Genomic DNA, 20,502 nt, shown 5'->3' with positions numbered 1-20,502 from the left:
GCCCACATATTCTCGCCACCTTCAACCTGGACGTCAAAATCTCATGGTCGGCTGTGTCAAAGGCGGTGAAGAGATTCAGTAATACCAGAGTAGAAGTGTGGGCCTGCATCTGTTTACCGCTTTAGGTCGATCAGCACGATAGCATTACTGCTTCAGTGAGTTGGCAGCTCGTAAGCCTGCTTGGTGTGGATGAAAGAAATTAGAGGTGGAAAGAAAACTGTTGAGTTCCTGGGTGACATGTGATTCCAGCAATGTGGCTGGGTATGGCAAGAAAGAGATGGGTAGGAAGTTCTTTAACTGCTTAGGGTCATCACATCCTTTCTTCAGAAGTGGCAGAACCACTGCCGAGTTAAGTTAAAGAGGTATTTGACCCTGGGATAGCAACATATTGAGCAGCTCCAATATAGGGCCAACTCCAGTCTCTGCCAAGGACTGAAATATAGCTGTAGGGCAAGGGTCTTTGGGGGAACCTGATTTCACTTTATTCAGTAGAGTGAGTAATGTTTTTTGGATTTGCAGAAATTTAGGGAAGAGGTGCGTGGCCAGCTCCTCTCCCCCCTCTAAATTAGAGACTTGTGAAGTAGGGAGAGCTGGTGCAATATTTTCTTTGATGGTTTTTATTATTTCTATAAAAAAACATATTGAGGGAGCCCGGCAACTCCTGAGTGGGCTTTAACTCATGGGTGGTCCTTTTGGGCGCTTGATAATTCATGTAGGATTTTAAAGGTTTCTATTGGTTTGTTTATGATTCCTTTAGTGCAGGCACTGTAAAAGTTGGTTTTTAACCCACAGCAGAATTGCTTTTTAGGTGCTTCTTTCTTTAAAAACCTTTTTATTACCGGGGCTATAATCCACATGCCAGCGCCTCTCTTTCTGCCTAAACAAAATTTTGGCAAGCCGTAATTCCTCATTATACCACGAGATATGCTTAGACGGGGATCTAAGTTGGTAATGGAGGCGGAGTTCCGGAGCATGATGGTTGCAGGCATTTGAAGTCCAGCAATTTAAGTCAGTGGCTGCGTCACTCACATGCGCTGTTAATTTAGAGCTGTAAGCCCTGATGCACTGACCTCTCTTTGGAACCTCTCCAATGTGAGTTTTTTCTGCATCTGATCCTGCACCCAGGGATCTGCTGCATATTCGTTTTCCAACAACGATGGCCAACAATTTCCTGCATCTCGGTTTGATTTCATTAGAACAATGCGGATCAGCTTTCGATCCTCTGTTGGAAAAAGAGAATGCACAATCAGACATGTTCCTGTGTGCAGCACTCAAAACAAAATATCCTGCAAAATACACAGAGTAGGTTTTACGAAGGTGCAGGGGTGAAGCGAAAAAACAAAGTCACAATCATTCTTTGCAACCCAAACATTTTATCCCTGCAATAAAGTGCGTGTTTCTGGGAGAAGAAAAAAAAACTACAAATGGCTTGCATTTACTCTCACTATTTTAAAACGTTAATCTTAATTGAATTCGACACAAAAGATACATTTCTTGACACATAATTTGCATCCAATGCAGAAAACTGAAAGATACAGTACTTCGACGTCTCAATACGTATAGTCAATATTGTTAGGGGTTTGTTAGTTTGAGATTTCCCAACAAGCAATGTGGTGTGCACAACGAAAAATAACAGAAGGCAGGCTCTGATAGCTGAAGTAGAGGTAATAGTCGGGGATATAGGCAGTAGTTCTACAGTATTTGGAAACTGACATTCTGAGCAGCTTTAATATATTCTTAGAGACATAGGACACAACACAAGTTAACAAAGCAACTACATGAATTGGGGCCATTTCGTAGGCATGGTTGTGCCTGCAGTTGAGTGTAAAGTGTATTGTTGATGTAGGGCAATATGTGAGTTTAGCTTTCTCTGGGTGTGTTTCTGAATTGGGAAACGCTTAGCCTACTGAATGGCTTGGAGCAATTGGTGCATGATGGTGCCAGGAATTAGGTTGAAAGAATACGTTTGGTGCCGTGCAACGGTTTCGGGGAGATTAAACATATTAGGGCGACCCAGCCTAATAAAGCCAGCCTTAATGTATCTAATCCACAGAATGCTAGCCGAACGATCTAAGGCCAATGGAGCGATTAAAAAATTTGACTGGGCAAACCCACACCGAAATCCAGGAGAGTAAGTGTCGTACCATCTAGATGTCCTCTGGATACCCAATTACAGAATAGGAAATCTGGATGGGAGCGAGAGTAGGTTTCTTAAGAACTTATTTTCAAGGATTTGCATCGAGGATAAATTAGTGTACCCCATATGTCGCTGCCATAAGATGCAATAGAAACACATTTGGCTCTGTATATATCAATCATAGCTTTGAGAGAATTTAGGTCCTACTTAGAGTCAAAGTTAAACACAGAAGCAATGTTCCAGGGAAACAGGTGACCTCTTGCCGATACTAGAGGGAGCCAAGATAGAGAAGAGTCAAATGAAACTCCAAAATAAGGGAATACAGGCACTCCGCTAGGGGGATTGCCCTGAAAGCTGTACAAACTGATCCTGGTGCCCTGAGGCCCCAAAAAGTTATGCCGATTGCTCCTCGGAGCACCAGGATCAGATGGACTTCGTGATGTTGGTGTTTAGATGGAGGCTGTCCACAAATTCCACGAACTGGTTGAGCAAGATGTCTAAGCCACAGGCAGTTTGTAAAATGAGGACAGACTCATTTGCATACAGCAGCAAAGGGATCAGACGGACCAACTTTGGGCAGATCTTGACCTACTTCGATCAGTGACTTCTCAAGGCTGTTGATGTATAAACAAAAAAGGGGCCAAAATGCAGCCTTAGAGAACTTCCTGGTTAAGCTTAAAAGATTTTGTGCATTCTCTCCCATCCCCAAATCTCACTGAAGCAGTAAAATTGCTGTATAAATCAATCATGGAAGAAGAAAACGGTCTGTGGGTTGGCTTCCATCTCTAGCATATTAGACCAGAGCTACTCCCTATTGAACTTAAATAAAAAAAATACTTGTAGGATTCTTTAAACATATGTAACCCAACATACATTAATCACATACAGTAAAACAAAAGTCCTTCTTGGAAAATCATAGATTAACATATGTAAAGTCCACTCTCTTAATCAATGGAATCAGTTCTTTCTACATATCACTTGATCTAGAAATCCATTCATTACTGTGTGAGCAGTGGAACAGACGTTGACATTTTGGTCTCTTGTTTCACATGTACGCAAGACCATTCTCAGGACCATGAATATCACAGGAGTTTCATGATGACCACAACGATAAAAGAAACATAGCTGGTGCTGGTAGACCAAATCTCCAAGTATTTCTCATGCAAGAATAATCGACTTGTTTACTGATACGCAAGATGACCGTCGACTGCGACTCCCGCCACATTTTTCCAGCAGAGCTCCTTTAAATAACATAATTAATCCTGATTGCCACATAAAAGTTTAACCCTTACTCTTTTTTTCGTGCTTAAGAAATGATACATTCTTTGTAATTATTTCCACACCCTCTTTAGTCCTTTATCAATAGTTTTTATGTCGAAAATCTCTAATTTTTCCTAGTAAATGGTGAAGGAAAGCCCTAATTGTATTAAACACCTGGAGTGAAGTTTTCACTAAGTAATAGCCGATTTCCCCAGAAACCTTTGGAAGAGAACGAATACCAGTCTTTATTGCAGCAATTAAGAACATTTCTACGTTGTCTGTAATGGTCCTCATTAATATAAGTTGCACCACTTTTCTTGATGCAAATAGTTGGGAAACTTTTGGGAGCACACAAATCAATAACAGAATGAAAGAAGTTATCATGTAGAAGACCATAATACTTCAGTTTGAGGTTAACTGATCTTTTTCAGGCCAGCCCAGGAACTGGTGTAATCATTGGTGAACAAGCATGAAATCCGAATAAGAATTGGAAAACATTTGAGGTTGGGGGGAGTCTTATAATCATATTTTCAATAATATCTAGAAAAGAGACTGATGTGATAAAACATACCTTAGTGTCTTTAAGAATATCAAGATTTTCTTTCACTATGAGTTAGAAAAAAACACATTTTATGGCAAGACTAGAGGATCATATTTTGCTTGTTTAAATCATAGCAACTAGGCGCATGGCTTGGACGCCGCAGTGACATGGCGGGTCCTCCGTGAGCTCCGCTATACCGCGGACCTTTCTACTTTACGGGAGCCTCTTCTGCGCTGTTTTCGCTTGTCGGAGCGATTGAGACTCTCTCCTAAGATGCGGAGCACTTTTTGACGGTGCCTGCGGGGTCTCATCTCGCTGAACTCCTCCGTTTGGCTTCTGCTGCTGTTCCCTGCATCGCGACGCGGGCGGCCGCCATTTTAGGCTGCCGCGATCGCGCCTCACCTACGCAGCGGTAATTTCTCGGCTAAAACGCACTTTCATGGATAATGTGACCTTTGCCCATGTTTTTCTCCTCAATAATTATTTTCATGGCACTCTGTAATACTCCTATGGCTATTTCTTAATGCTTCCACAACTTTGCTGATTTGCTGCTGCCTTTCACCTCACGTTGGATGCAACTGGATGTTGTTTTGCACTACTATACACAATATCCTGGAGATGCCTTCTTTCTTGTTTATTTTGGACGTTTTTTTCTACAGAATGCCATGAGTTACTAACAAATCTTTCAACTTTATCCTTTTATTATATGGTTAGAGGGCTCATTACTGCGATTTGAATTTTTGTTTAACCTGCAGCGAATTTCTTTATCGTGACTTGTTGTGGTTGTGTGCGGCTGCTATTTTATAGCCGCTGAGCACACTTCCCTTGAAGCTTCTATCATACATTAAGTGAGTGTTCACGCCACGTATACCTCATTTTAAGATATATCTTTGCTGCATCAATTTAATTGCCCTCTTACCAGTGCCCTACAACTGTCATTATGGCCTCTGATTCAAATTCTTCCAGGTCTTCTGTCACGGGCACGAAATCAAAACGGCAAAAAAATTATCCGCCCTCTCCTATCCACTCATCTCAGAACCCCGTTCTGGACTCCATTCTGGAAGAAGTGAGGGGCCTCCAACCGTTTATGTTGACGACAAATGAAAAATTGAGTCAAATAGAGGAGAGATGGATTGTTAAGGAGACCAAGGTACTAGACTTAGAACGTGTTGGCACCCTTCAGGACATCTCCACAAAGATCCCAATTTTAGAGCAGGAAATTCATAAACTGAAACTTCATACTGAGGATTTGGAATATCGTAATCGTCGCAACAACCTTCGCCTTTTTGGTCTTCCGGAAAATGTCGAAGGATCCAACATGGTTCTTTTTCTTCAACAATTTCTTCCAGAACTTCTTGATCTTCCATCTTCAGTTTCTCCCCTCAATATTCAAAGGGCACATCGCTTGGGTCGTCCTACATCTAATCCTGTGAAGCCACGTGGTATAATTATGCTGTTCCTGGAGTTTACTGAATTGATGTCTGTCCTGAAGGCTGTTAAACTTAAACGTCGTCTTACTTGGACTGGTCACAACATCTTCATCTCGCAGGACATCTCCACTGCGAAAAAACGCTTGTCGAAAGGAGTTTCTAGCCCTTCGACCTCAGATGAGACACCTCAATATTCAATATGGAATACTTCATCCATGTCTCTGCAAGATCACTCATGATGGTCGTTCACGGTCCTTCGATGATCCAGAGAAATTGAAACATTTTCTTCAATCGTTTTCTTCATCTGGAATGGATACTAATGTCTGATTATCCTGTTTAGCTCCTCTATTTCTATATAGTTATTTAAGCAGCGTATCTGTTCTTTTCTGTTCAATCACTATGTCTACTTTTTCCCTTTCTCTTTATGAATTCTCTTTCATGAATTGCTTTCATCTTTGTGTCATTCTATTTCCCCTTAACTTTCTCTTTTCTTTCTTTTTTATTATACTTTATTCTTCTCTCTTTGGGCTCTCGTTTTTCTAGATTCTTTATTTTCATTCTCACTAGATCCGTGTCGCTCTGTGTCTCCATGCTCCCCCTTCAGTGTTCTCTCCTCTTTTTACAGGTCTGGCTGTGGTGTCATGATCTGTTTGTTCATTCTCCTCTCTGTAATCTTTTTTCCTTCTTTAATCTCTTACTTTTCTTTTTCCACTGTCCTACCATTCATTTTTTCCTTTTCTCTTTTTCCTTCTTGCATTTTGGTTCTTCTATGTTGCTTTTATATCCTGATAATGTAGGTCTTCATATTCATTGTTCCATGTATATTTTATCTTTTGTGGTATGTCTTCCCCTCCAGTTTCATCCCTGAAGTTTGTCAGCTCCGATTGTGTATTTCCTTCCACTCCCTCCACTATGTGTAATTTTGTCACGTGGAACGTTCGTGGTCTTGGAAACCCAGTCAAACATCAAAAGGCATTGTCTCACTTATCAAAATGTAATCCTCATATTGCCTTTCGTCAAGAAACACACTGTACTGATGTTGAATCTCTTAAACTGAAAAGACAATGGGTAGGCCAAGTAGTATTTTCTCCTGCTTCCCATAAAAAAGGAGGTGTTGCTATACTTTTCCATAAGGCTTTGGCGGTGCAAATTTTGTCTACACAAAATAAAACATTGGTCCTATCGAATATTTATGGTCCTGTTAAACCTGATCCCAAATTGTGGAATGATATTAAAATCTTCCTTTCGTCGATTGATTGACCTAATGTTATTGTTGTAGGTGATTTTAATCAATGGTTAGACCCTTTTTCTGACAGGTTATCCAAATGTAAAATCCAGCCCGATAAAACCCACAAAGCCTTTCAGTCGGCCATTGCCTCTTGTCCAATGTATGATGTATGGAAGACATGTAACCCTGATTTATGTGAATTTACGTTTTTTTCTAGCGTTCATCATACCCGTTCCAGAATTTACTATATTTTAACTAGTAAATCCCTATTACCCTCCATCCATAAATCTGAAATTGGCTCTATTTTTTTTATATCTGACCATGCTCCTGTATACGCGGTCCTTGATCTTACACATGTTTCCTCTAAATTTAGTCGTTGGAAGCTTAACACCTTTATGTTGACAGATCAGGTTTTTATTAAAGAAGCTTCTTTCATTGAAGAATTTTTTCAATTTAACAACCCCTTAGATACTTCTATACTTAATAACTGGGATGCATTTAAGGCTGCCTTTCGTGCCTTTACCATTTCTTTTGTCTCTAAGAAGAAAAAATCCTCAAGGAAGAAATATGAAGACCAGTTACATAAACTTAAAGACTTAGAACATGTGTACTTTACCTCACGGTCTTCTGATGCCCTTCATGACTTAGTTAAGGCGAAAACTGAACTTAACAAATTAGCAACGACTGAAGCATGTAACATTTTGCTCAAAGTTAAATCTAAATACCACGGTGGACAAAACAAAGCTGGGAAAATGTTAGCCAATTATTTAAAAATAAAATCGGAACGTAAGACCATTGGCCCTATTCTGAACGAATCCACTAAAAACTTGGCTTCATCGGATGAAGATATTGCTGAGGTATTCCATGATTACTATAAATCCCTTTACTCTGATGACACTTTTCCCACTCCTCAAAATCTGGAGACTTTTTTCTCAGGTTTGCCCTCTCCTCCATCTCTACCCGATGAATTCAACATGTTAGAAAAAGACATTTCATCTCAAGAAATTCTTAATGCTATCAAAGCTTTAAAAAAATCTATAGCCCCTGGGCCTAATGGCTTATCTATTGAGTTTTATAATTCTTTTCAATCCATTTTTGTCCCTAAACTCCTTCAACTTTTTAATTCCTTCATTACAGACGCAAAAGCTTCTGGCTTCTTTATGGATGCTTTAATTGTAATCATACCCAAACCTGATAAAGACCACTCCCTATGTAAGAATTACCGCCTTATCTCATTAATTAATTATGACTGTAAAATGTTTGCCAAAATTCTTGCATCCCACCTTGACTCCATTATTCCCCTCCTCATTAACACTGATCAAGTCGGGTTTGTGAAGGGCAGGGTAGCATCTGATAATGCCCGAATGTTTGCTAATATCATTTCATTTGGCAAAAAATACAGATCTCCGCTTGCACCTTTGTCCTTGGATGCTGAAAAAGCATTCAATCGTATTAATTGGCAATTTATGTTTCAGACTCTTCAATGGTTTGATTGTGGGCCCTCATTTATTTCCTATGTTAAACTCTTATATTCCTGTCCCCGAGCCAGCATTTTTGTTAATAACCAATTTTCCAGGCCGTTTTCTTAATCTAGAGGCACAAGGCAAGGTTGCCCCCTTTCCCCCCTACTTTTTATTGTATGCCTTGAACCGTTCCTGGAACACATTTGTGTTAACTCCCTGATTACTGGTTTCAAACATGGTTCTGTTGAATCTAAAATATCTGCATATGCTGATGATATACTTATTTATATGTCTAATCCCACTGATTCTCTTCCCCATTTTTTAAATGAAGTACGATTATACTCCAGTATTTCTGGATATAAACGTAACCTCTCTAAAACTGAAGTTTTACCCCTAAATGCTACATGTATGTAATGTATGTATTGCGACTTATATAGCGCACGTATCACCCGAAGGCATCAAGGCGCTTGTTTTGGGAACCCGTCCTGGCTTTTCCCTGTGAGATAACCCCTACTGGGTATCCCCAGGGTGAAAGCCAGGCATCCCGCAGCGGGTTGGGCCGCCGTAGTGGAGATTAAGCAACTATTGCCCAGAGTTGCAGCGTGGGACCCCATGATTAGAATAGGCACCGAGGTGAGAATTATCGAGTCCGTGGACATTTTGGGCTCAGGACCCTGCCGCTTCGGGAATTGAACCCTGGTCCCGGGCCAGACCTCTGCATCAGGGTCTGCCGCTCTAATCAGTGAGCCACACTCCTCCACAATGTTATCAATTTATGTTTCATGATACCAATTTCGCTTGGTGCCCCTCTAAAATTAAATACCTTGTTATCTGGTTTTTGTCCTCCCTTTCTGACACCATTAAATTCACATTTTCAACATTATTTGATAAGATTCAATCACTCCTTCTCATATGGTCTCCCTTATATCTTTCATGGTGGGGTAGATTGGATACTATTAAAATGATGATTGTACCTCATATTTTGTATACCTTATCTATGTTTCCTATAAAAATTTCCAATACTAATTTTTCTAAAATTAATTCTATATGCACCAAATTCCTCTGGAATAATAAACACCCACGAATTGCCCTATCTAAACGTATACGTTCTAAGGATGAAGGTGGTGTACGCTTCCCAAACTTTCCAATTTATCACTCTGCCTTCCTGCTTAAACAATCTTTTGCATTGGCCTATGGTTTTGTGGACAACTCTGTTCCCAAATGGGTTCTTTATTTATCACTCTGGCTTCCTGCTTAAACAATCTTTTGCATTGGCCTATGATTTTGTGGACAACCCTGTTCCCAAATGGGTTCTTTTTGAGCGATCCCTCCTAAATGATTTTTCTTTTCAACAGCTACTATCTATGTCAAATTGTACTTTTTTATCTAATAGTTCTATTTTAAAATATTCCCGATCTCTGCTGTACAGTACCTTTTTTAAAGATTTTACCCCTCTTCAATGTTTCTTATCTTCATGTGTATGGTTTAATAAGTTTCTCAAATTTAAAGGCAAATCATTTTACTACAAATATTGGAAAGAAAAGGGTATTGTTTTTGTTCATCAATTCCTGCATAATTATACTATTGTTCCTTTTTCTACTCTCCAAACTCACTATAAATTACCTGACTCTTTTCTTAATGAATATGCTATTATTTTTAATGCCATACAGTCTCATCTAAATACTCTGTCTCTCCCACATATCACACCACCTATTACTCCCTCCACTCCTTTGTACTCTTTATTTTCAATACAGAGACCTAAAGCTGCCCTTGTATATACGTTACTGTTGTCTAAAGTTACTGAAAGACCTAAATCTTTAATTGAGATTGCATGGGAAACAGATTTGTCCGTTTCATTATCTATTACTACATGGGACAAACTGTGGTCTAAACTATTTAAAGTTTCTGCTGCAGCTCGTATAACTCAATCTTTGTATTTTATTTATCAAAGAGCTCTTATTACTCCTGTTACTATTTGTACATTTTCACCTTTATCATCTCCTTTATGTTGGTCCTGTACCTCCGAAACGGGCACATTACCACACCTTCTCTATGAATGTTCTAATGTTTTTTCGTTTTAGAATTCTGTTTGGAAAAATTTGAATGCGAGTGTTCAATTTTACTACTACTTTACAATACAAAATGTTTTTCTTGGCTCGTTATCACCTAATGTTGATGTTACATCTCCCTCTTCTAGATTATTTGATCTTTTCTTTTCATTGCATTAGCTTTTAAGGTTATTTCATCCTCATAGAAAGACAATTCAAATATTTCATTTCTGACTTGGTGGAATTTTATTTGTGATGAACATAGAATTGCTTCTGTTTCTTCTTCCTCACTTTTCAAAAGATTAAATCAGATCTACTTTGGCTTCCTTTTACTACTTTCCTTTCTACACGTTCTCCTATGCATTAATCTCTTAATCTTTCATTTTTTCCTCTTTATTACTACTGCATAACATAAATCGTTTCCTCTTTCTTTTCTTCTCTCTTCTGTCCTCTTCCTCTCTTTCTCTTTTCTTTCTCCTCTTTACATTCCTTTTCTCTTTCTTTTTTCATATCCCGTCCTTCTATTTGATTGCATTACTATTTTGTCTAATTTGTGTATCTTAATTGCATTTAATATGATTTCTATTTGACTTTTTACCTTGTATTTATTTTGTTGCTTTTCTATCGTTTGAAAACTTAATAAAAATGTACTAAACAAAATAAAAATCATAGCAACGACTGCCATACCCACATTCATCACTGGCCTAAATAAAATGTTATTAAAACAATGTGACCTCATCAGTCTGCCACTCTGAGAATTAAAAAATAAAATGTAAAACATGATCCGGGCCAAAATTCTTTTGAATACATAGCTCCTTTGGAGGCGTGAACACCAAAACCCTTAATGTGTACATATGCGTCTTGCTCAAATTCACCTGACCGATCAAGGTGAAATGGGATAAAATACAGGGGACTGCTGTGTCCTAAATAAGATAAGAAGTTGGGAAGAGGAGGACAACTGAGAAAACCTCATTCTTTTGAACAAAGAACTACATATAGTTTGGGATGTTTCGAGAGTTAAAGATATTCTACACCAGTATTTGTTTTAGTCCACCTTGTGATCAGAAAGAAAACAGATAGAATAAATGTGATAAAAAGATCCTTCAGTCACAGAAAAGGTTCTTGAATAGCTTTAATGACACCCAACAGGGAGGCAAGTGGTCTCAGCAAAGTCCAGGTTTCAACTGCCCTTTGCTTGAACAACAACATTCTTTTAATGACAAGACGCATTCCTCATAAGGAATGCTCACTCTTAAAGGAAAAGATACAACACATCTCCCTCATTACAATACAAAACATAATAAAGATAACATTGCTTGACCAACAACATTGTTTTAATGACAAGACACATTCCTCATAAGGAACGCTCACCCTTAAAGGAAAAGATACACCAAAATGGTCTTGTAGATAAAGATGATGCTTGGATATCTGAAACTCACTCAAACGAAATAGGACATAGTAACCTTGTTCACTTTGCAATAAACCCACACAAACTGCAGAAAACATGTGGGGCTATTATACCACTGTGAAAACATTTATAATACCAGGTTAATGGCTTGTAAAGGCCAGTGGTGGCTGGTAGGGAACAGTGGTGGGGGTGAGGCATTAGAACTTATTCAGACAGGGAGTGGGAGCCTGTGCATGTTCTCCACCCAGGCTGTGCAATACAGCCTGGTGGAGAAAATGCAAAGTGCGCATTACAGTTTGGCCGACACAAGATAGCAGGCCAAACCATCATGCACACTTAAGGTGCACATTATAGCACACCTCCTCCCTCTGACGTGGCAAGCCCAGCCCGTCCCACCCTAATATGGCTCCAAGCTCCGCTAAAAATAAGCTGATAATAAAGTTTTGTTACTATCATTTTATTTTTCGTTTGCACTGCTCTGAGAGCAGTGGGGTGACGCTCCTCCGCCGCCGCGGTGGACCCCCACTAGTAAAGGCGAACACTTACATAACTTAGGTTTGGTTGGTGTTACTCTCTCATGAGTTGGCACAATAGAGGGGTTGTCATTCACATGTTAAGTGATGACCTGGAAAAATTAACAAGGTCTGCGACCTCCAACAAAACTGTACTGTAAGCTGCAGCCATTCACCAGCAATACCATGAATCTGAAAAGGGCTCATGTTCCTCTGTGGTACCAGGCGTTCAGGAATCTTAATGAAGTAGACAGATCTTGATAATAGCCGTGGGGAATTCCAGGCACAGACTAAATCCTCCAAGCCATTCATTCTATATTCTTTGTTAGAATTAGGTAGGGAAAAAAACCGAGGAAGTTCATTAGACGATCTGGCAAGAGAGCAAAGACAACTAGGAGACCTTATGGTCGTTCCAGATGGCCTGGAAAAACACACAAGGGATTAACAAAACGGTATCACCATGCAGATTGGTGCTTTCTGCCACCTGATTTAAGCCACACACACACACACATCAAGCTCATGAAAAATGGAGGGAACACATTACAGAAGTCTTTGTACATATCCTGTAGGAAGACATTTGTACATGTCACAGACAGATCTGGTCTCCAACTAAAAACAAGTTTAGTAAGAGTCAACGGAAACTGCAAGCAGTCCTGAATGATTTATGCATTTTGGTCTACATGTGATCATAAACGTCCAGTTGATAACTGGCAGCAGAGCGTGCTACCCATCCTTTCAAACCTGCAACTCATTCAAATACATTTGAGAAAGTACTGAATATTGCTCTGCAGTTTCACCCTTCTATGGCATCCCACTAACAATTTATTGTATTCTTTCCAGTTCTAAAGGTGTCATTTCAAAGTAGGAGGTCCCTTTTCTGAATAGCTGGACTTTTAGTCTCAGAATGGTCCTGCAAATGTTAGGGGCCTGTAAATACTGCATGAATTGAAAGGTTAATAAGCTTGTTACCTGGCTTTCAGCCTCTGAGGGGTATGGGATTTGTACAGGAGTCTTTGTAGTTCGTGTCTAATCAGTGTCATTTTAATTTGAGATAGCTGAAATGTACATGCTATGGGATAAATTATAAACACTAGAATTCTATTTGAGTGGATGAAATGAGGCAGGAATCTTTGTTATTATAATGCCCAGATTGTGTAGGAGAAATACAGATTGGACTTGTTCAAGCAACACATCTGTTCTGACCCACAAAGAAAAAAATCTAATTGTAAACAGGGCACACATAAATGAATGTGGTTACATATTTAGATATTTCTGTAATAAACGAATGCCCAAATAAAATGCCCGGCACTGCTGAACGTAGCTCAGACGAAGCAAGCTCTCTCAGTTGTTTTTGTAATGACTCTTAATAAAACCCCTACTTTGTACCAGGGAAATCATAACATCTGCATTACTCATAAAGCATACAGCTCTTTGTGCACAAATAAACATCTTTGGGGTACCTACTCCTTAGTTCTGGTCGGTCAATTCAAATATGTCAGCAATGGGTCCCTTGGCATCCAGGAGTTTACATTTCAATGAAGTTAGCCTCTGAATATACTCTTCCTACTTGGTCTTTTCCACATTTTATGAAGAAATACATTAATTTAGGATCAATTGGTGATCAGTTTGTGGAATTGCCACAACATGGCTTGGTACAGAATGGCAGTGGCGTTCAGCTTTAAGCCTATTCCAAATCTATTTATCTAACAGGGAACATCGACATGTAATATATACATCAGTATGGCCCATTGAGCAAATTCCTATGACAATTGATGCGGAAATAATATGGGGCCAAACAGGGGTCTGTTTCCATCTAAAATACTGGAAGAAATAGCAGTAATATATTTTTCTTCATCATAATGAGGAAGTCGCTTTGTTCGTTTCCTTTCAGGAGTTCTGAATCAACACCTGGGTCAGTATTCACCTGTAAACTAAACATTATCTGTGTTTTTTAATCAAAGACCTCTTTTATACCCTCCTGATTAATCTAGGTTATTTCCCTGAAGGTACAGCATATAGGTAGTGGCTGAGAACAACTATCATTTAATAAATGTGAACCACTGTTCATAAGTCGGAGTTTTAAATCACTTTTGGGTATTCAGCACAAGAGCAGAATCGTCATGCTTTTTTATTCGGGTATTTTTTAGATGCCATTATAATTTTCCTGATGTTTAAAAAAAACTGCCGTTTTTTATGGCATTATGGCTCCTAAGAGGAAATATCACAGCTACTACCGTCAGGCAAAGTCTTACAGCATGCAAGTGCCTGAGCAAAAGAGTTGACTTTATGTATAACTCACAGACAGCATGTAAAAAGAGGCAACTTTTTGCACTGAAGTAGCTAATGAAACGTCAATACAAAAATGCAATTGGTATCGAAAAGTATTCTTCGTGCCTAAATTACATCTATATGTGGGTATTAAGCATAGAAATAGCCAGCTTGTCTTGCCAAGTTACTGACATAGCTCTAATAGGTGTTGCAAATTCACAGAATGCACTTTGTAAGTGTTTTAGCCAGACCCGATTCCACTTCTTTTGTGGTTCGTGACACTGTGATCAGTGTAATTTGAATGAACTGGCAAAGCTCCCCTGCTTCAACCTCGTACACCAAAATCATCCACCCACAGTTCAATAAAGACAGCCAGCTAATTGAGAAGAGAACTATAACATGATAATCCTCAGGTGTGGAAGACTGTGCAAAAGCAACTCTGCAACAGTTGGAAAACCACAAGATTACTGAAGGAGCACAAAGCCATATCAATGGCAGAATGATAGCTATAGAAAACCAATAACTAAAGCATAACAAAGAGAATTTGGTAATATAAAATTTGATATTGAATTTATCTTTTAATGACCATTTCAGGGGGAGAAATTCAAATTTTGGAACTGGCCAACTGTTCTGGCTGACTACAGGTAGCACAGGAAACAAATCTTGTCACTTTCCCTTCACCAAGGCAAAAACACACTTAGCACCTCAACGTTGGCATTAATCAATAGGAGGTAGGAAAGGTGGTATTGGCAAATGTCAAGACTAGCGGCACAGACACTTGTAAGTAAGGGTATGAAATGTTATCCAGTCCATCCACACTTATCTCTCACACACATACACACAAACACACACTCACTAATAAATGTTGCAAAACACCAGGAAGCAATTTCATTCCTTTTAAGTGTTTGGGCAAAGCCACGTGCTGAGAACATTTACCTTTGTTGGGCCCTATCCTATTCTAGCTTGAGACTACAGGCCAGTTAAGAAAAGAACATGTACTTGTGGCGATCTCCGCACACAGATTTACCGCTAAGCCACAGTGTTTCCCACTTTAAAGCCATTTTCTGTATAAATTGGCCAAATGTAGCTGTATGTTACACAGTCAGAGATCTGGTAATACGCCTTGTAAAACTATACTTTGTAAGGAGTCAGGAAATAGACATCGCCTGGGAAAAAATAACATGCATGTGAAAATCACCACAAGTGCAAGCACATAAATACAGGGCACGCCATGCGATCTGGTCACTTCCCGTTGAGCTGCAAAATTAGTCGAATCGGACAGCAGCTATGGGTGGGAGGGCGGGACGGGAAGAGTTGATAATTTATGTATTCATAATGATCTGTATCTGTCATGTTGATATTGTTAGAATAATACGTATGGGTGTCTGCAATCCGTGAAGTAATAAGACCATTTTAGAAATGTACTTCTTTACTATTTTACAATGTGATTTGTATATGTGTCAGAAATTTTTAAAGTTAAATAGCTATTAGTATTTTATTTATTTTATAGAGTGATTTGTATGGGTGGCTGCACTATGTAAAGCTATATGATAATTTTTAAATTAATCTTACTTCTTTTATTTTTTAAATATTTTTACAAAGTGATTTGTATAGGTGCCTCCAGTCTCTAAAGCTATGTGACCATTTTATATTTTGATTGTAGGTGTTGGTCATTGTATTGACATGGTTATTCCCTGCCCCACTAATTCCTATAGGTTTCTCTAGCAATATACCTGTGAATGGATCTGTGTTGTTTCTAACTTACTCCAGGAAGTCTTTAGCCTGTCTGGCTGTAGTACTACTGCAAGCAAGTTTTTACACATTTGGAAAATAAAGCATAATTTAAAAATATTTCAGTTAGCACGACTAAGCCGCATTCATCTTGCATTGACAGCTATTCATATTTGTAGAATAATAGTGCACATCTATTTTATGTGAGGGAGCTGTTATCTCTATGTGCTTGCGTATTTTTCCATTTCAGTAATATTTTTAATTAAATATCAAAGTAGAGAAGAGGCCAGATTTTTAAATGAATAGTGACTGGGTTGGAGGTCTGTCCATGATGATGATGATGATGATGATGATGATGATTTGGGAGGCAACCCCAGTTTTTAAGTTGGGACATTTCGTTTTTTTAGGCTGAATACACCCCAAAATATATTAGCAAGATCAGCCTTCCACACCAGATATTTTAAGAACACAAATGCTCCTTCCACCACACAAAGTTTAACATTTCTGACAATCTGTTGAGGGTTACCAGAACTTTGTGTAGTGTAAGTGCAAAAACAATTTTTAGGCACGTGTGCTAAGTGCCTAATGAGTAATCATGAATGATATATGACTTAAGTATGGGAAAGTGTATGAACACAAAAACAGTAGAACGCTGCAGACATGGCTGAAATTGGCATGCCTCAAAAGCTTTCAAATTGATTTGAAACATGATCTGCAAATTAGAAGGTTGCACTCAAATTGTATGTAAGATCTGGGGTAACATTTATTTGAAATTGAACATCTGCTCTACCCCAAGTGCAGCTTTTAAGAAACTCACATAGGGTTTATTAAAAATTGGAAAAAATATTAGAATCAAAAGGGAAGAGATCGGAGTGTGTCAATATGGTAAAATCAAGGTTCTGACTTGTGTACTTTTTTAATGTCTCTGATGATTGCATCTTCAAAAGAAATGTTTTAATCCAATATTTTTAAACTATCTGGATGAATCGCAGGAGGATGCTCTTTAAGTATTTATAAATCTACCCTCTATAAATATTTATAGTTTAAATACATTTTCCTAAGCCTCTCTTAACCAGTAAGGCCAAAATTAATGAAAATATTCTGTTACATGTGATTAAATGGGTACAAAGTGGAATCCATTTAGGCTGCTAACAATATAGCTTTAATGTGAAGGTATTGGTTTAGGCCCCTTCTCCTTTGCCCATATTATCTAAACCGGTAAAAGAAAATCAAGAGGAAATAGTTAGAAGGAACATTTCTGAAGTCCTATTACTTGAACTAACATTTTGTAAATATGAATTACTTATTTTTGTTTCAAACACATATTTGGGATGGATCTTTAACTTACAAAAATGCTCATATTATTGGTGAAAATGTTTTATCAACTCAAAATGGGGGTACACTGTTCCGTAGGTGGGGCTGCTAGGAGTCACCCACTCAACCAAATGTAAAAGAGAAAAAGAAAGAAAAAGACAAGAGGTAGTCCTAGGTCTAGAACCCGCTGGTCAGAGGCAAGAATAAGTTATGTCTCTTGTTGCCCTCACACACCCAAAGACGTCATGCTCCATCATCTGGCGTTTGCTCCTCGTCGGGCCGGCGCTGCAATGCCCTACAGGTCCCCCGAAGGGTCACTTTAGCGGAGATCTTTTGAAAACTGCCATCAGATGGGTGCAGGTGTGTGGGGTGAGTCCTATGAGGAGGGTGAGAGTGTGCGTAAGTTAAAACTGGCTAAGAGTTACCAAAAGGAGATATTTATTGTGGCGGTACCCTTGTCAGAATAAAAAAAACTGAAGGTGGTGTGTTACTCCAGTAGTAAGCTGCCATTTCAACCTGCTAAAATAAACCTTTTGCCAGGCCTAAATTTCCTTTTTAATACATACGTCACCCATAGGGTAAGTCATAAACAGCCCTTAGGGCAGGGTAAGGTGTATTTTAAATGTTGGACATGTACTTTTAACTCTTACATGTCCTGGTAGTGAAAAGCTCGCAAACCCATGTTTCACTATTACAAGGCCTACCTCTTCCAGAGTTACCTTATTACATTTTATAAGTCTTTTCTTTTGTTTGTTTGGAAGTAGGTAGGAAAGCCATGTTTGGTGTCTGAGGAAATAGGATTTAAAATACTCTTTAGTGTTTAATGGTATAGTTCTAAAAATGCCACTTTTAGAAAACTGGCATTTTCTTGTCCTAACCATTTGGTCCCTGCAGCCTTTTAGTCAGTCACATGACTAGGTATAGTTGGCAATTGGCCTTCATATATTCCTTCAGGACTGTATCACAAAAGGGAAGTAGAAGTTGGCAGGATGGGTGTTAGAACTGTGGGTCTCAAGTTGGCAGAGGTAGGTAAGTTTAACCAAATAAGGGGCCTTGCTTCTAGTCAGGGAAAGGGGATTACACTCCTGGATAACCCCTGCTCACCCCCTTGGTAGCTTGGCACGAGCAGACAGGCTTATCTCAGAAGCAGTGTGTTAAGCATTCGTGAACACATACAGTAATACAGTGAAAACACTACAGAGGGACACCACACAGGTTTTATAAAAATAAGTATTCTTTATATAGACTTAATACAAGACCACAAACAACAAAAATCCACAATACTGTACTCAAAATAGACTTAAAGATGGTAGAAGTCACTTAGTTCAAGTTGATGATAAATGCGACACAGTTCTCACAAAAGTACCAGGATGCGTAACGCAAAACAAACAAAAGGCTCGCAGAGTTGAAGATGCGTTGGTTCCTTGCTTCAGGTGAGACGATGCGTCGCGCCTCAATGCTTGCGCAGAGTAGGGGATGCGTCTTGGTCCTTACCGGAGAGGAGGTGATGCGTAGTTTCTCGTACTGCGGCCTGGTTACGATGGGGCAAGATGGCGCCTCGATGCGATAATCCGGTGCAATGTGATAAGATGGCACCCTTGATGCGACGATGTGAAGACGATGCCTGCACGCCCGGCGACCGTGCGGCGAACTCTGTAACTTGGGAGCCGCGACATGCCCTGCGCCACACTTCTACGGTGATGCGACGGTGACCTCTGCGGTGGCAACACGCTTCTCCGCTGATGTGTCGGGTAACAGCTTTGACTAAAGCACACTTCTCTGGTGATGTGGCGCGACCTCTGTGGCGGCACCACGTTTCTCCGGCGATGCAACAGCAACAGCTGCGACACGCTTCTTCTCTTTGAGACGCGCTTTCAGCTCCCAGCGACATGCAGCCTTCTGCAGACAGAATTCCCAGTAGGGAAGTTCAGAGGGGAGCTGGTGGTGAATTCTTCTGTCCCAGAGACTTCAGCAGGAGGCAAGCACAAGTTCAAGCCCTTGGAGTAATGTTATGCAAAATGATGAAAGTTCCTTCTCCTTCGCACTGAAGACACCGCTGCAGGCCAACCCAGCAACACAGCACACTGGCAGGGGGGCAGTCCAACTCCTACAGCGTCCTTGGCTCTTCTCCTTGGCAGAGGTTTGTCTTGTTGTTCCAGAAGTGATCTAAAGTCCTCTGAAGGCAGAAGATCCTGTACCTAGCCCAAACCAGTTATGTGCAGTCCTGGAGCACTTTGTTTACATGACTCCTTCTTTCCTTTGGCAGTGTGGGCCAGGGTCCTCAGACACACCACAGGAGGTGGAGCCAGCACTGGGGAAGGCAGGCACAGCCCTATTCAGGCCCAGGTGCTACTCCTCCCAAACCATTTGCATGCAGATAGGTCCATTCAGCCTTGTGCTGACTCACCCTGTCTCCTGGAGCCACCCCAGCCCCTGTCACTCACAAACCAGACATACAATGCACAAGCTAGCAGAGGCAGGCTGGATGGTTAGGCAAAATAATACCTACTTTCTAAAAGTGGTATTTTCAAACACAGAATGTTAAAACCAACTTCACTAAAAGATGTATTTTAATCATTCTGTGTTCAGGCACACTAAATTAGAATTTCTACCATGTTCCCTGGGTCAGTTAGGATTATAAGATGTTATAATTAAACTGCCCAGTCTGGCATATGGAGACAGGTAGCCATGCAATAGTGAAAAACGAAATAGGCTGTAATTCACTATCAGGTCATGCCACACACATCAGGGCATGACCTACCTTTTACATACAATGCACCCTGCCCTAGGGCCTACCTTAGAGGTGACTAAATGTAAAAAAGGGAAGGTTTAGGGACTGGCAAGGGGGTGCACTTGCCAAGTCAACGTGGCAGTCACAGACTGCACACTGGCTCTGCAATGGCAGGCCAGATACATACTTTACAAGCTGCTTCTATGGGTGGCACAACCAGTGCTGCAAGCCCACCAGCAGCATTTGATCTACAGGCCCTGGGCACGCATGGTGCACTGTACTAGGGTCTAACAGGTAAATCAAATAAGCCCATCATGGAGTCACTAATCACTACAAGAGTTTACAATAGGGAGCACTTGCACTGTGGCACTGAATAGCAGTGGCGCAGTGCCCAAAGCATCGAAACCAGCAAAACATATAAAAAACAGGAG

The 20,502-nt window shown here is 39.9% G+C and overlaps 1 protein-coding gene across 1 annotated transcript in view; it reads right to left on the bottom strand.

Annotated features, from left to right (window-relative positions):
• The window catches only part of NUDCD2 (NudC domain containing 2), a 158,630-nt gene that overhangs the window by 69,780 nt on the left and 68,348 nt on the right, over positions 1-20,502 (bottom strand). Inside the window, exon 3 of the mRNA XM_078653404.1 lies at positions 1,071-1,222. Within this exon, the coding sequence (XP_078509530.1) occupies positions 1,071-1,222 (152 nt within the window). The remainder of the gene's footprint in view (positions 1-1,070; positions 1,223-20,502) is intronic.

The sequence above is a fragment of the Lissotriton helveticus genome, chromosome 7 (genome assembly GCF_964261635.1).
Source record: "Lissotriton helveticus chromosome 7, aLisHel1.1, whole genome shotgun sequence".
Taxonomy (NCBI): Eukaryota; Metazoa; Chordata; class Amphibia; order Caudata; family Salamandridae; genus Lissotriton; species Lissotriton helveticus.
Note: the sequence above shows the minus strand (reverse complement) of the source record. Positions and strands in the feature narration are given on the sequence as shown.